General features: G+C 39.0%; 1 protein-coding gene across 3 annotated transcripts in view; it reads right to left on the minus strand.

Annotated features, from left to right (window-relative positions):
• WWOX (WW domain containing oxidoreductase) overlaps positions 1 to 18398 on the minus strand; it is a 536552-nt gene that overhangs the window by 124768 nt on the left and 393386 nt on the right. The window contains exon 9 of one of the 3 annotated variants that reach the window (XM_069793400.1): positions 10211 to 10246. The exons of the other annotated variants lie outside the window; for them this stretch is intronic. Coding sequence (XP_069649501.1) covers positions 10226 to 10246 — 21 coding nt within the window. The 3' untranslated portion in view covers positions 10211 to 10225. Of the gene's footprint in view, positions 1 to 10210; positions 10247 to 18398 lie in introns of those variants that run through there. 3 annotated transcript variants of the gene reach the window in all.

Here is an 18398-nt window from a genome sequence, read left to right on the forward strand (position 1 = left end):
TTAGCAGTCCTGGGAATCGGCTGCAGGGCTGTATGTGTAATCTTGCTTTACCCATAAACTATACAAGAACGAGCCAGTTCTGAAACCTATTATTTATTTATTTTTCTTGCTTAAAAGACATTTGTGGCACTATTTTACATCTATATTTATCTTTCAGTTATAAGATGACCCATTTTATTCAGCCTTCAAGTTATAACCAGGTTTCCACAATTTACAAAGTACTTGGTTTGCAAATTAGAACTGTTCAGAGACAGAATTGCATTATGCCAATGAACAAAGGATTCTTTCTCTTCTCTTTTTAATAACACACACAAAATCCACAGACTATTGGATTTATTATCACCACTAGATAACTTTACCATACAGGAATGTACTGAGCTTTTTTTTTTTTTTTTTTATTTAAAACCCAAACCACAGAAATGCACTGTAAAACTTTAGCTAGAGAATATTCTAAAGGTTCTGCTTCTTGAAAGACAAAAGCAGGGTAAATGTTCATTGCAGTTGGGCCTCTGATACTCCTATATCCTCCTTCGCAGGCAGCAAAGTCACAAAAGAAGGTAAACAGTGCCAAGAAGTGTTGTTTATAAGGGCACTGTGATCTTTCCTGCATCCCAGTGGAGCTTTACCAGGGGGAATCTAGAAACCTCCCTGCACAAATAGTGTAGGGAAAAAAAAAAAAAAAGGGAAAAAAAAAAAAGCCTGCACCTCATCTGCCCTTCCAGTGACCAGGAGGGAGTATTTCTTTCTACTTTTTTCACATTACAATAATGGCTTCACAGCTCTTGAAAAGAGCGCTAGTGCAACAGCAAATGGTGCATGACACGCTGAAGCCCTGGTCTTTGTCGCAACAGCTCCGCTCCAAAGAAAGTCCTTCCTTGCCTTCTTTTCCTTGCCATTAACTGTGATGAAATGAGTTTTTCCCCCTTTTGATTCCACCCCCCGCTGTCTATTACAGTCTGACCTGATTGCACTTATGCACAGATTATTTCATAGAGACATCCTTTTATTCAGGTTTGCGAGTTCATGCCTGCAAGGTTATCTGTTCACAAAGCAACGCCTCATTCCTCGTATTCATTTTTTTTGAAATCTGATCTCATTGATAAGAACAAGACCATTCTCATTGCATTTGTCAGATAAGTAGCTCCATGCCGGAGTAATAATTTTTTGTGACTATTGTCAGGGCTCCAGTTAAAATACATCAACCGATAAAAATGCAAGTATTGTAAAAATAACCTTGCATCAAAAGTGTTGGCCCTCCGTTTTTTCCAAGGCACGTTATGTCCTTTAGCTTAGTAACAATTTATTACAGGCAGAGCCTCTTCTCTTTTTCACAAGAATTATTTTTAAGAATTATTTTTAAAAATTCCTATTCCAGTGCTGCCAGTGGTAGCACTGAACTTGAAAGGAAATAAATAAGTAGAGGATCAATGTTGCACTGATTGGTTGAATTGGGTTTTGATTAATTTTAATCAAACGGTTTACTCAATTCTGATATGCGGCCATTCCCAGCAATAATAAACTGATGAATCACGCCACCAGAACGCTCTGAGCAGCAGCACGAGGAGGAAACGGTTAGAGCTGCAGTTTAGCATATGTGATCCAACATTAACGAGACTTTGGGATCACCGGGAAGCTGATTATCTTCAAGTTTGTTTGGGAGAGAAAGCTCTACCCCGGCGCAGCCCAGCTAAAACTGAAGGTGCAGCAGCAGAAACAAACACACAGGCGCTCGCACCCCCCCCCACACACATTCAGAGGTCAAAGCCGCGGGAAGGGGAATTAAAAAAAAAAGCATAGAGAGGAGCCGGGCTTTCTGCAGCACCTGGTCATGGAAAGCCATAAAGGCACAAATGCACCTTCTCACCTGGAGAGCGGGGCAACCTTTTCTGTAAACACTAGCAAAAGGCGAACACGAGAAGCACGGCTTTTCCCTTTTATTCCTTCCTCCCCGCTGCCTTCCCCTGCCCGTGGCAGCCGCACAAAGGAACCGGTGACGAACTGGAAGCCGGCGAAGGTCTGGCAGGCGGGGAGCTGCATTGAGCAGCCCAGGGCCCTGTCTCGGTCTCAGCGCGAGGCCGCCGTACACCCGGGCCTGCAGCTGATAACACTGTAATAGTCCTCCTTTGAGGACTGGGGCTCCTGTGTGCTGATTACTCATTTATCACACCTGGCAGCCCTGCTGAACTATAATTACTCTTCTCTTATCCTGCTGCACTGTCATGTCCGAGAGGAGAAGAGAGGCAAAGGCTCCTGCTAATGACACATTACCCTCTTGACAAGCACTTGAAGGTTTTATTGTAAATATTCAAGATATAAAACATCTGAGATTCCCTTTTTAATTATAAAAAGCAATTTTCCGTGCCTCCTCTTCGCCCCCTCCGCCGCCACCAATAGTAAAGTTTAGGCACTGTTATCCTCCGCTTCCTGCAAACAAACCCATTTTCCTTTGTCGCATTAACTCATTGCTAGGAAGTAACTCCGGTATCTCTGTGAAATTATCAAATGTAATGCCTGGAAAATGTGTCATTTGAACACACATCACTCTCTTACAAAAGTTACATTTCTGCCCCAAAAGGAGGGGGGAAATGTGCATTTATATTAAAAAATTAGGAAGGCGGGGGGAGGAGAGAAAAATCATGAGCAAATGGGCAGCGAGCGAGCCATTCATTGGGTGACTCTCGGGAGATGCATCTCACTGAAAGGAAAGGTCCTCCATAAGCTAAAAATTAAAGATATGCGACTTGTTATTGTAAATCCAGCCCTAATATTCGTGGGTCTCCAGATGGAGGGCTATGAAGCCAAACACTCATTGTCCCCCCTGCTCTCGCTACCAGTTGTGTGTTGTGGAGGTTACAGAAGCTATGAGAGTCCCCAAAAGAGCAGGGGATCCTAAATACTGCTATGTGATGCGAAGGACTAAAAGCCTGAAAGAATCTTTCATCTGAGATATACTCCAGCTTTATAATGATAATACTGAGCTCTGTTTTCCTAAGGTGGGAGCATAGAGAGACATGTTTCTTGGGCCATCCTGCAACCTGAGCCTCTTCCACTTAGCTTTTCCCTTTGCATAACAAGAGGTTGGAGTAAGGACGCTGGGTGCCCTTCTGTCACATTCATCAGCAGTGGGGTGGGGGGGAGACCTACCAAAGAATTCCAGAAAAGGCTAGCAGCCAAATATCTAATAATGAGTTTAAAAGCACCAGAAAAAAACATAATCTAAATATGTAATTGACAGAGAAGAGCACCTTGGAATAAGAGCACTAAAAGCACAGATCTGCCACCTAAACCTTCACAACTGCGCTTTCCCTGGTTCACCTCCAATTTGCTGCTGGGCCTGAATCATTAGATCCAACTGTGTAGATAGATTTGTGTATTAAGACCTGGCTTTAGATGTTCTCCTACTTGCTTACGTGATTTTTATATATACTGTTATTACATGGCACATAATGCTCCTTTTAGTATTTTGCACAAGTCAGACTCATTCCTAGGAGACTGTGCAAAATTACAGACATGTTGTGAAATAAACTCAGAAAAATGGAAGACTGCTGCACTTTTTAAAATATCAAAATTAGAAACTGGTAGAAGAACCAGTGTTCAGATCCGTACAAGGTTAGGGACAATTCAGGATTAGCTTTAAGTCTAATGGCCAAAAATTCTACAAGGTTCCCAGGAATTTCAAGTTCCAAGTGAGAATGACAACATGAGAGCAGATCTTCAGAGTAATCACAGGTTTTCAATTCAGGAGCCTTGGGGTTTTAAAACTCAACTAGGACCAAAATGTTAGTGGTTGATTTGAGCCCTTCAGACATGGGGGTCCTTCTACCATGATCTGTAGGAGAGACATATTGATACCTGGTTTCAGATGAAAGTACTAATTTCATATTTAATAGAAATAGCTTCCTATTATAGTACTAAAAATATGGTTATCCAAGGACACAACTGCGTTTTAGCAGTTTGGATTTGCAGTCTTTTTATTGCCTACGCACATACTGGCATACAGTGTTCTAGAAAACAAGTACAGCAGAATTCCTGGAAATCTTGGAATTGCTTAACCTATACTTTTTTTGCTCAAGAACCTTGATAGCTAGGCTGATTTCACTTGCAGCTAAAAAGATAGCAAAAAAAGCTATAGAAAAAAAAATGATGAGCATCCACAAGTGCCTCTACAATACCAAACTGCAGTGTGTAACAAGGGGTCTGAAAGCATTTCAGAGGGACCCGGCCGACGACAGGGCACTGTGCAACGGGGATCCATGGTGATACGTTGCAAACCTTTGCATTACACTTCTGAGTAGCTACAGTCTGCTACATACTTGGCTTATTTACTCATTCTTCCTGAATTCTAAGAATTGCCCACAGTGGGAGGAAAGATTATGTGACAGATACAGAAACTACCCATCAGAAATTGGTGCTTTAGGTTCTTGCCTAGTTTGCTTAACAAGTGTAATGGCTTTGATGGCCATCCTGACAAGACTAGACACGGGTTCCTTGTCAGGAGCAAAGTAACACGTCGATGATGGCCGGTAAGCACTAGCACATTACACACTACTGGGGAAACTGCAAATGTTTAACGAACATAAACGTCCTGCCAAATTGACATACACAAGGACAGAAAACAGGAGTAATAAAAGTCACTCAGACTTGCACATAACAACTCAAGGCTGTGCTTGGAGCACGCACATGATTTAAAAAGTGGATACAGCAGCTATTTTCTAACAAATCACATGGATTTGTATACACTACTCACTGCTGTGTAAAGTACTTTGAGGTAATTAGATAGAAGTTATTCAGTGCTCTTAGAGGTGAATGATTCAAATTAGTATCAGGCTACAAATTAGTGATCCCCCAGATAGCCCATCTCAGTACACTGTGGTTCCTACTTTGGGGTGAAACAGTCATTAGCATTTCACGTGCTCTTAACAGAAGAAATTGCAGTGGTCAGACTAAAAATGACCATTTTCTCCATCTTTTCACAATGATTTTAGGTTCCTAGGCTGAAATATTAATAGTCTTGCTGAACCAGAATTATTCCACTTCTCTCACTTTCTGCCTGCTTCTGTCAGAAAGCCACAGAGCATACAACTGCAGCGCACAGCTAACCGTATAATTGATAACTCCCTAGTCTATTCACTGTGGGAATCTGTCAGTTAAAGTCTAAAGACACATACACACACGCACACTATGAAAATGAACTTACATAAGTCTTCCTGTGAACTGAATGCAGCCAACATTTTGATGTTTAATTGGCTGGGTCCGGTTTACTAGCGCACACATGTATTTCAGCAGCAGCATACTGTACTCTGGCTCTTTCTGACAGATCTATTTAGTCAAAAGGAGGTGTATTTTCCCAAGGTAATTGCTTAGAATCATGCTTCCAAAGTCAAACTGATTCAAACTTTGCTTATTTGCTCTTTGCAGACACACAAGTAGGACTATTTGAAAGCAAATGAAAAATCCATAGATCAATGTACAGAGCCTTTTCTACACAGTGCCACAGAGGGAGTCTATTTCAAATAGGGCTGGTTGTCAGTGGCAGTTACTGCCAGCATCTTTTTAAATATACATCTTTCAGAGTAATACAGGTCTTTGAGATAATGAAAGATTTGCAACTACTGTATTATCCACCAAGAAGAAATACATATACTTGCGTTGGGTATACTCCCACACATCAGAATGCTCTTGCTAAGTATGAGGAAAAAATAATTGACAGTTATACAACTATTCGTGAATATCTTTTTCCTAGACTTACTCCTCTAATTAATAGGATATGTCTGATAAAGTGCAATTTTTAGAGACTGTTTTTTCACGTGGGCTTAGTAACTAGATGTGAAAGCATGTGGAAAATCATTTCCCTGTACCTAACATGGAATATACAACCCCAAATTACTCATTTTGCCCCTCTGTTGCTCCAGGTCAACAACTTAAAGAAAGGCTTAGACTATCTCATCACATATGTGCCACAACGACTACAGCTTGATACTCACGATTTACTTGTCTACAGAGCAGAATGGGTTCTAGGTCTTTCTATTGCCAAAGCAAATAGCTACTCAGAATTTCCTAAAGTTTGACGTGAATGTTGCCAATTTAGGCAATCAAGATATATTTAGCTTTCTCCCCCACCCCGACTGTAAAGAAATCAAATTATTTACAGAGCTTTTGGTCTTTTCCAAGTCATGATTCAACACCATTTTAGTAAAGCGTTAACCTCAGAAGGCTCTAGCACTTGATCTACCCTAGGAAGGACACAGGCTTATGAGAAATTTTTCATTGCAGTCTAAAATTTTGTTATGGGGTGAACTGAATGGGGGACCTAAAGACCATCAGCATCCTTATTAGCACTGGCCAGGATGGGCTTGCACTCCTATGTTATACAGTGTGTTTGCACCACAACATCCACAAGCATCTTCCTCCACTCAACCACTTCGATCAGGACGGCATCTCCCCCCTGTGCTGACAATACTTTTTATAACTGGCAATTTTTAGAGGTAGTGAAACTCAGGCAGAGAACACCTTCAACAGTGATAGGGAAAGAAAACACTCATAACCTCTTCTTCACCCCCTGGGTTACAATCCTTTATGGTTTCTTGGTTGTAGACGTTACTGTCAAATTTTCCTACTATACCCTATCAACCCCTGGACTTTCTTGTCTTTATTCATCCAGGATTATAAAGGATGACACTGTGACACATCTGGAATGAAAGCACCCTGGCTATAAGGAAAAATCAGCTGTGTGCTCCCAGAATTAAAGCACTTCTTTCTGACACCATTCCCAGAGTGTCCCTTGAAGCCCTTCATTTTCAAAGAAGATAATTATACAAAGGAGTGAATGGCACTCGCAGCTAGTGGCACAAGCCTTCATCTCCTTGAACACAATGCACTTCAAAACCTGCAGGCCCTGCTTACAGTTCATGTAAACATAGGGGTACTTTTCCCATTTATTTCATTTTTTTCCTCTTCTGAAATGGAAAAATATTTTTACAAGGTATTACTACACATTAATGATAAAACTAGTGAGCATTAGTTCCAGAAGGACACATTGTCAGTAATGATGAAAAAGGACATATAAATTACCACTACAGAGCTTCACAGGTCCATTTCTGGGCCAATCATGATTAAACTAACTACAAAAAGGCACTTGACACCACCAGCGTAACACTTGACTGAATTTGGGAGTCATGTAGGGATCTCTCTGAACATCAGGATGTTAAACAAACCTGTCTTACAATAGTGACCACATTCATGTGTATTATTTAATACAGCAGGGTGCTTAGGACATTGTTAATGTTTCAACAAATCAAAATAAATTGTGCCTTCATCTCCATCCATGTCTCTGCTAATAAGCTAGAGTTTTTTTCACAATGCGTAGCCTTGAAAAAATAAACACTTAAGCTTTTCAGACATAGCTTTTAAGAAGGCATAGTATGTTTTGGAGACTCCAGTTATTATTCAGTTAACACGTACATTAATTTGGCTGATCAGATACTCATATTTCACCATCTGAACTGGTATCTGATTATTCCATTAACTGTTTTATTCCTAGATATTTCAGTGCATTTTACTGAATTCAGTAAACTACTACTTTATCAATTCATTTTGTTAGCAGGTTAGTTTCTTCATTGGGCTTAATTTGATTTCACTGTAACAGCTGACGTATGGTGATATTAAAAAAACTAGGGTACTTCTGCTCAAAACCAACTTCTTGGAAATAGGATAAAGACATTCAGAAAACTATGCTTGCTGCTTAATTTTTTTGCCTCTAAAAAAACAAAGCTACTTGAAAGAAGAAAGTTAAGAGTAAGTTAATTGCTTAACAAACCATAAAAAAACATAGAAAAGAACTAAAAAGAATAGGGACATTCAAACTAGTGAAAATTCAGGACTATTTTTAATAATTGGAGTTCTTAGGGGCATAAGAATTTTATATCAGTTTAAAAGCATGAGTAATATTTTGAACTTTACAGAAAAAAAAAATCTGTATCAGTCCTTTCTTCCCCTGAAATGATAATTTTCCCCTCAAAAGACTGCAAGCTTCCCATAACATGTTTTCAGAACTACAGAACTGAACACTCAGAGTTGAAAACTTTCATTTATAGAGCAAAAGGCTCAGGAAAAAAAGCCGACACCCCATCCCAGAAATAAACCTGCCGTTCTCGTATCCTTGTGAGACTGGAGGATAATAAAAACTCATTGGTTTTTGTTTATCAGACGATATAAGTTATGAATGTTTTAAAGGACTGTCTTTTACACCAGACAGGTTATTTCTATAGGCTAATTTTTCATAGCCACTTTTGCATTGAAACCTCCAAGCTTCATGAAGATGATATTTCTAGAACAATTCTATTTTTCTTCTTTTATCACCTTAGTAGTCTTTTCCCAGCTGTATCCACAGGGGAATGGAAATACCCAATTGCAAACGTGACAGCGCTGACTTCTGCAAAGTAGCTTAATTACTCATTACGAGATTCCATCAACAGAAGCTCCGGTCTGTGGTTTTGTAATAAGTGCTGTTATCTTTCCTTGGATTTTCATTCCTTCACAAAGGGGGATATGGCAGTGCTTTCCACATCCACATTTTATACAGAGAGGAATGAGAGAATTTTAATGCATGAATTTGATGTCATTAACAATGCTGACAGCTGTTTAATCCCAGAGGAAACAACAGCTGAGTCCCAACTGCACCACCAACAAAAAAAATAAAGTAAAATAAAATAAACTCTTCAGTGCATCTCACTGAAGGTACACTATGAATCAAATGCTTCACGCCCTACCTACAGTTTTTGTCAATTATTTAGTTACAGAATCAGTAACCTCCACCAATGAAAAACTGAAAGCTACTCCATCCTGACTGCTGGACTTAAGTTCAGAGAACAGATTTATTAAATGGTCCTGTTCTAAATTTCCCATTAATTAAAGTTAAATCCTCCCCCCCCCCCAAGAATCACAGTGTGAAATAAATCAGCACAACAAATAACAATAATATAAAGTATAAATGTGTGTGACCCTGAGTTCCTGAAAAATAATGTAGATTAATCCAAAAGGAAAGGTGTAAAAATACATTTAAAATGGATCCTGCAGCAGAAATAGAAAATACAACATGGGATATGCTGCAACTCCGTTGCCATTTAATTTAAAATGGAATGTTTAGATACGAGCCAATGACAGCAAATTTGCTTTTGTTCTGTTTCCCCCCCCACACACTACAAGGACTTTTTAAGGGTATAGAATGAAAAGGAGTGTTTATAATAGGTATATTTAGAATATACAGACACACATTTCTCCTTAATCCATCTATTTTTTCATTGGTTATGTCACCATTTCCCATGTACATATTTTTTTGAGTTTTGCTACTGACTTAAAGACACAAGCGATAGCTGATTAAGACATATCTTTACAATCTGCAGTACTCGTGTACCAGATAAAGCTTTATAAGCCCCGTCTTGGGAAGGCTCCCATTCATTTAGAACACTAGACTCTAAGCAGATGTCTAAAGTATTCATGTTATAAACAGCAACATTATATGAATTTAAATCTCGCTCTTTGTCTGACCATCCTCCCTTTAATAGCAGCTGTTTCCCTTCATCTGGGAGAGGGGCTGCCTGTGCGGGTTTCCCCTTTCCCAGGGACACAGCCGCCCCTCTCCTCCCACGTCCGATCCCTGATCCCAGGGAGGGCTCTGGGGTACCGAGATGTCCGAGTGTGACAGCACGAGTTGGACGAGCTTTGGGATCTGGGAGAAGCAGCATGTCAGCAGGTTGATGAACTTGAATCCTGGCATCATGAAGAATACAAAGGTCCCCCTATTAGACTAAACGAGACGGCTTCGGGCACAGAAAACGTGCTACTCAAATACTTTATAACAAGACATGTGCAGTCATATTTTCTTGCCGTTAATATGGCAGAGGGTGAGGGGAAAACAGATTTTTACCTTTTGATGTTCGGAAACAGTTCATTCTCAATAGGGGAATATTATGTGACAAATGTGCCAGACTTCTTTTTTTGTGGTAATATTGCTCTTTGCAAATGGCACACATCCAATCCAATTGAATGTAATAAAATGAAACAATCTGTGCCATCTTCAATGGGTTTAATCTATACCATGTTAATGAATCCTTAAACAGACGTGCATGATGTTTTCCTGAAATACATGTAGTTATACTGTGCTCAGTATACTTGTCAGCTTGAAAATAATTTCTGCTTGAGAGACCACCTGCTATCATCATCCTATTTAGAAGCAGCTCATATTTATCTGGAAAAGAGAAATAATAGTTAAATAAAGAAGCGACTTCCCTTACCCAAGCAAGGGTAGCAAAATGGCTTGGATCCTCTCTGCACACTCAGGGATTTTTTTTTTTCCCCCTCCCCTTTTTCTTTTTTCCCTTTGCACCAGCTGCTTCAAAAAATTTCTGGTATATTTGTACTAATACAGTAATAGGCAAATGCTGCTTATTACGAACTCCCAGTGTTCCCCCATTTCCTTTCTGATAAACTAAAACAGAGTTGAAAAGATGAAGTGAGTTATGTTACAGGTTTCAGACATTATGCAATATGGGTTTCATTATACTGTATCGTATAATTTTAAGTTATTAAACATGCCAGAAAAGCATATTTGTACCGGACAAAACACCCAAATACTAAGCATGCAGTATATTTTTTTGTTCCATTTAGACTCTGAAAATGGAACAAAGAAATATAATGCTTCTACTCCCTAGCATTTATTTGCTGCAAAGATGGAACAAATTAGATCAACTTTTCTTAAAAGACACCTAAAATAAACCAATTTTTTCTGGCAAATGCTATTAGCAAAAGCACTACTTTTCACTCACAAGAGAATAAAACAATTAATCAATAAGTTTGTGAGAAACGGTACGAAGACCAGACTACAGTGTATAAAAGGTCATGTAAAGAACCTTCAGCCACATAAACCCAAAGTCAACAAACCAGCCAGCTATCTGCGCATCTTGAAGTGTATGACTGGTCCAACTGACTGCCTGATGCTAACGGGACTATATTCAAGCTAAATTTGAATGTCGGCAATTTTCTGGTTTTAGTAACACAAGTTTAAAAGGGTGAAATTCACCACCATGCAGAGGAATCAAGAAATACAATTTTCGCTCTTAAAGGAATAATGTATTTTTAAAAAGAGAGAGAGAAAGAGGGAGAGGAAAATTTACATGCCAGTTACTTGTGTGCTAATCTGGACTACTGACTTTAGAAAGTGAGTTTTACCAAGGCACAATAAGAATTCTTCTCTTTTTCATAAATAAGCACATTTAGAGCACATACTTGGTCAAAATGTAACATGCAGACTATATGTTTGTGGGTTTTCTTAGTTTTAGTGTGTACTAGAATGTCATAATGTGCAGAAAATTGACCAAATCGATATTGGTTTGAACATGATCAGGTAAAAATAAGTTTTGCACTGCTGAGGGACACATAACTGCTACTAGCCACCAAACCCCAGATATTTATTCTTTTCCTTGACATACAACATTAATTCTATACCGGCTTGCCATTGTGATTAGGTTCATCTCATTGTACATATACATGATCTTCAGTTTCTTTTTGCAGGAAAGTCCCTACTACTTGACAGCAGAGGTGACAGGACTTAATAGATAGATAGACGATTCTACTTTCTGAGCAGTAGAATTTGCTCCCTATTTTATATCCTCATATTTGTGCATAACTTTAAAGGTGGAGAGAACTAACTCAACGTCCCAACAAAATTTCAGCTGGGAAGATACTACAGTAGCAACGTGGTAGAGTCTACGTACAGTGTTCTCTGATCAAACAATTTTACATGACAAATGTTCACGCCTAGCCTGAACACATTAACTCCAATAGTTTGGGGGGGATGTTGTTCCTTTTGGTTTCTTAAGATGACAATTGCTCACCTCAATAATGGTTTGCTGCCACAACATGCTTTACATCAAATTATCTTAAGAAACCACATGGAAACATCAGTTGTGTTACTGCTAAGTGGCACTTCTGATACAGCACCTCTGAGTAGCTGGACCTCAGAGACTTTGCTGATTTGTTTCCTGGTGTAATTCCAAGTGTTGGTTTTGAACTGAGAAATGCTTTGTTGTGTTTTCTGTGGCGGTTTTTACAGAATTCTTCTCTGTGTGTTCAAAGGTGGAAGCTGAGACTATTGAACACTCAAGCTGACAAATACCTATGTCTGCATGACCGGGAGTAAAGTTATTCTCATTACAGAAATTCTTCCTTCCCCCATACTATGTCTTACTTTTCAGGGACACTTAAAACCCAAATCTAAATCCATGCTTCCTCTGAGCTCATGATGAAAAGATTAAAAGCATCTGTAGAGCCATCAAGAGGTGACTACTGTGGATCATCACAACCCTAAAGATATCCCTGTGACATTGAATTTCTTGCTAAGGGGTTGTAGACCATAAACGATGCGGGTTTATTTTCAGGATACAGTATTTCAAAGGATGAGAAGAAATCTTGAATTAAAAAAAACAAACTCAACTAATTTATGGAGACAAACACAAAAAATGAAAGAAGAATGTTAGAACTTCACAATATTTATCAGTATAACGCCAAAGACTCAGATACTTTCTTAAACCGCTCAAACACTAAGCAATGGGACAGAAATCTTCTATGATGTGGTTTTAGTAGATTTTGATAATCTTCTTTTCTAGACAGGATTAAAATAATGAAATGCTTTTTTTGTTGTTGTAGCATTTTTACATTTCTAGCACTATTCTGGTGTAAACTAAACAGCAAAATTGCATAAACATGTAGTAACTTAAGAATCCTTTTCAACATCACCAACTGGATATGTACTATTAAAAAGTTTGTTCCTACTAAATGCAAAACAATTTTCCCTTCCTTCCTAAGCAACAGTGATTACTCCTGCTCACTGGTCCCTCCTGTGCTCCTCAGTTTTGCTAATTGCCAATAAATTCAGCAGAGTTGCATCTCATTTCAGGAATTCTTTGAGATATCAGAGATTACTTCTAGTCAGGAATGACAGAAAGCACACTGTACAAAACATTTCTGCATCAGTAATGGAATGTTTTACCAGGAATAACTCATCATTTTAAAGGGGAAAAAAAAAATCCTGGGATTTTGATGAGAATTAACTGGAAGACAGAATACTGGCAACGATGGAAGTTCAGGCTGTCAGCAGAGGTCACAAAAGGGGACTGTCAAATATCTATATATCTTAAATAGGTTACAACCCAGCAAGCTTTGTGTAAACAAAGACAAAAAATAAAGACAAAAAATAAAATGACATCAAGTTATAATGCAACCTGTTCTAGAAACTAAAGTCAATTGACTTTCAATTCCTGGATACAAATAGTCATCCAAGTCCCACTCAATAAAGGGTGGTAGACTTAAAGGATTATTTCTGCGACTGCACTAAATGTCTTGTTCAACTTACTTTAAAACTGTACAAAGGAATGATAACTCGCAAAATCAGAGTAAGTTGGTGGGTGCTATAGGCTCTATCAAAAAGTGTTTTTAAATTATTTCAGAATCATAAAATCTTTCCATAGAGAGTGCTTTGAAACTGCAAATTAAATATAGAGCTTCTATGAACTGTATCCATTTTTACTGGAAGCGTGTATTTCCATGGGGGTTCATACTATCTTTTTTTCTCTAGTTACACTAGCTAATAACGCAGTGAATTTGCAGTAATAGAGTAAATGTTACTTTGATGACATTATCTGATTAAATTAAAGATGACATTAAAAGGACCATTTCAATAGGAATCAAACCCTCAAAAAGCAACTGTGGTTGAACATTCAGTAGGCTAGTTCCAGTCTTCAAAAGACAACACAATATTTCACTCATCTAAAGATTAGTGATGGACTGAAACATAAGTTCAGATGACATTTGACTTTAAAAAAGGTAAGTCTTCAAACTATGAGAAAATAATGGTTTAGGACTTGTGTTTTTACATGGGCACAGTTTGAATCTATTCACACAAAAATGGTTCGCACACCAACAAACGTACAAATATGTAGCAAGAGAAAGTGAAGACACAGGTTTGGGAACTGAAATCATATCTGCTGGCACAGTGACAACAAACCACCAGAACCACAGAACAAAATCCAAGATGGAAGCATCAGTCACCTTCCTCACCGTGCAATTTTACCAGATTGCTAAAATGACGAGAAATCCACTTATACATGATGGAAGGGTACAGAACAGAAGAAAAAGAACATTAAGTGAGTTATAATTACTGGAAGTTTTCTGGTGCATAGTACTAAAGAAGTTGTAAAATAAACTCCTCTTATAAGCTACGCGTTCGCATACATAAATCAAGTGACTGTTTGAAAATCCCTCGACTTAAGCTCTCAGAGATAGAATCTAAGGAAACATTCCTGAATAACGTGACCGTGTTATGAATTACAGAGGCTTCACAGGAAAAAGATTCAAGATTAAAGGTATGCAGCGCTTGGGCCCCATCCTTCTCACAGACAAAATACCACCTTCAGTCACCAGGAGCTGTGACATCTCTACTGTCCACAAACAAATTCATGGTGTCTGCGAAATGACAGGTTCAGGGCAGACAAATATGATAGTGCAGACCAGGCTTGCTACCACAGAGTCATTCGTGGTAAGGCTGCTTTTCTCCGCGACCTCAAAGAGGCATCTTGGCACTTTAAAAATTGTATGGTAATGCACGTGAACACACATCAGTGACTCCCTGTTTGCTCCAAGGTCGCGTTGCCAAAGTGCAGTTATAGTTGTTCCCTGCTACAAAGTACACATATTTTGGAGAAGTTCCCTCACTATAGATACCCATGAACCTGAATTTTCACTTACTTCATAATCCCCATTTTAGAGAAGATTGTCGTGGTTTAACCCCAGCCGGCAACTAAGCACCATGCAGCCGCTCACTCACTCCCCCCCCCATCCAGTGAGATGGGGGCGAAAATCAGTAGAAGTAAAACTCGTGGGTTGAGGTAAGAACGGTTTAATAGAACAGAAAAGAAGAAACTAATAATGATGATAACACTAATAAAATGACAACAGTACTAATAAAAGGATTGGAATGTACAAATGATGCGCAGGGCAATTGCTCACCACCTGCCGACCGACACCCAGCCAGTCCCCGAGCCGCAAAAACCTGCCCCCCGCTTCCCAGTTCCTAAACTAGATGGGACGACACATGGTATGGAATACATCGTTGGCCAGTTTGGGTCAGGTGCCCTGGCTGGGCATGAGAAGCTGAAAAATCCTTGACTCTAGTCTAAACACTACTGAGCAACAACTGAAAACATCAGTGTTATCAACATTCTTCACATACTGAACTCAAAACACAGCACTGTACCAGCTACTAGGAAGACAGTTAACTACATCCCAGCTGAAACCAGGACAAAGATAAAGCCAATGCCACTGACAGCACGTGAGGAGTAACCCACTGATGCCGGGGAGCTGATTGTGGACAAGTGTCCATGGGGAAGCGGCATGAGGTCAGGCTATCAGTCAGGACATCAGCAGAAACCTCCCAATTTCTGCAGCACTTACTAAAAATACAATTTAAGCCACATTACGCTCCAAAACAAAAGCTTCAAGAAATATAAGTCAGGAAAACATATACCTTCGAAACAATTCTCAAAAGCCTTCATGAATTTGTAGCTTTGCATGGCCATCCGTGAGAACAACATATACAAGATTCAAGAGAACTGGGGGGGGAATAAATACAAGACGTGATAATCACAATTATAAATAGCTGCCTCCATACCGCCAATGGAAAGGTGTCTACCAAAAAACTGCCAAGGGTCATCAGCTGCGGTATTGAGACAAAATATTTGTAGTGCTTTAAATACTACTTTAAGATAATTATTTGCAAATAATGACTTTTGGGCGGATACTGCTGTATTATATTCATTTAATTATAGTACATCCACAAAAAAAGGCACCAGTTAAAAAAAAAGCAGAACAGGTATTCTTGACACACTGGCATATAATGTATAAATCACAAACTCTTAGGGCATGAATTGTTAAGGACATCATAAATCTTACAGCTACTACATAACAACAATTATTATATATAAAGACATTCTGTCATAGACCTTGAAAACCATGGGCTTCTACTCTTTCTAGTTATTTGTTGTCAGGGATTTGTTCTCTTACATTCTTTCTAAATTCAAATATTTGATGCCATGTTTCTCAAAACAATAAAGACTAAATTTAAAAAATGGTAGCAGTCCCATTCAGTAAATCTAGTCATATACTTTAAAACATACCTGCATGTATGGCATAGATTATGCAGGTGATATTTGCACGTGTGTATTTTCTGGTACTCAATGAAGTAAATAGCATAAAATTTTTATTCCCATCACTGTGATAAAGTTTTTGGCAAGGAACTTCCATTAGAATCATTGGGCATAACACTCCTCATAAACCTAGCCTGAATACAAGCCATGAGCAATATTGCCCAATTCCAGTCTCTCTTCTTCAACTGTTACTGATGTATAATTTAGAATTTTAGAGTGGGATTTTTGATGACACGAGAAAGAAAACTCTTTGGTGAATTTCCCACAGTTTTTATTGAAACAGTGAAATAATTTTGGCAGTATTAAAACTAAACACATGAATGAATTCAAAAAATGATAGAAAGTTAAAACACTAGGTTTTCTTTAATCACTGAAGCCAGGCATAAAAATTAAATATGAAAAAATGCTGTATATCTTTTCATGTTTCTTTTAAGGCACAGCATAACTTTCATATTAAATTCTTAAGTTTGCCGTTCTTTCTTGGACAATGAGTACACATCAAAATCAATGAAGTAGCTGGATTATTACCATGGTCTTTTGGACCTACTTCACCAAGAAATATATGTCATTAAATGCAGTAAAGTAAAAAAAAAAGGCACAGCACTTCCATCTACCCATTCCACATCCACATGGGTCACTCACTCCAGCTCCTGGATCACATACTACAGATGACAGCAGGCAATCCTAAAGACAGGGCAACAGACTTTCAGAAAGGGCATCCTCATTTTACTGAGCAGCCCAGCAGTCACAGCACAGGTCTCCGGGACACATTTAAGAGAATCCTTAGTTAATGAGCACACGTCCAGCTCAGAAGAATTACCATACCCCAATTAAAATTTTGACGTATAGCTGCCAATGGTCAAGCATGCATACAAACTTTGTTACACCTATCTGTACTCCAAGGTAAACCATTTTTTAAACATTAATTAAAAAAAACCCAACAAAAAAACCCCCTATCTCCCAAATGACAGTTGACAAAGAGAGGTAAAGTATTGTCATCAGCATAATTCGGTGAAAAATCTTGAAATATGATTCAGAAAATATTGTAATCAATTTTTTGGGAGAGTAAGTTCACCTGCCTTTGTGGCTAAGAAAAAAGCTGTACTAGATTGAAACAAAGTATTTTGGTAGGTCACCGTATGCCACAGACATTTGTATACCTTGAAATGTGTCTTCAGATCAGACCATTAATAACCACAAGCTAAATAAACAGGCTGAGGAAAAAACTAAAGAATTTTGCAGGGTTGGTACTAAACTGGATTTTCTTTATGCCTAGAAAACCCAACTGAGCATCACTTAAGATTTCCAAAAAACCCACATTTTCAACCAAAAGAGGGGATGATCTTGAACTGGACAGATACTTTCAGGAAGAAGCCATCTGACTCAACACTAGGTTATTTAAACTGTTTCTCCCCTTACAAAATGAGTTATCACACTTTCATCTGTTCCTCATATTCTTGGCTGCAACTGTTGTTACTAATGCCTTTACCAGGTCCAACTGGCCTATCTCATCATCTTGGTGAGTGATATCCGACATTCAGGAACAGCCCAGGAACACCAGCCACATTTTTTATAGAAAACGGATAGTCAGCACCTGAGGGGGGAATATTTAGTCTGTACATTTCTACTGATATTCCCCCAAAGGATCAGCCACAGGTACTGTTAGTACTGCAGGTCAGTCAAACACCTTGCACGTCCTCCAGATAGAGTAAAGCAAGGCTTGGAAAGGGGGATTAGAACAATAGAAATGTGTTCAGCTGTGAAATTAAAAGTAGGACAGCATGACATGCAACATTATGTGTTGAGCCGAGTCAAAAGCAGTAATTAGGCTAAGCTAAAATACGAACATGCTTGTAATCAGAACAAATGCGTGTTCTGTCTCCATCACATTCACTCCTCCTAACAAAATTGGTCGCCTACCCATCCCAAAGCACCTCGTTACCCTCCCCACATCCTCAATCCCACCTGCAGCGCCTGAGTCCCTCCTATATCTTCTAACCACTGTAAGGCCGCCTTTCCTTGGAGTCCCTACAGAATCACCTCCCCAGGTGCCCTTAGCTCCTCCGTGTTCTTTCCCTACGCGTTGTCCGGACAGCTGGGCAGGAGGTAGCGCTCGCTGTGGCCAGCCTGGAGCTATGCCTC

This window comes from Haliaeetus albicilla, chromosome 10 (assembly GCF_947461875.1).
Source record: "Haliaeetus albicilla chromosome 10, bHalAlb1.1, whole genome shotgun sequence".
NCBI lineage: Eukaryota > Metazoa > Chordata > Aves > Accipitriformes > Accipitridae > Haliaeetus > Haliaeetus albicilla.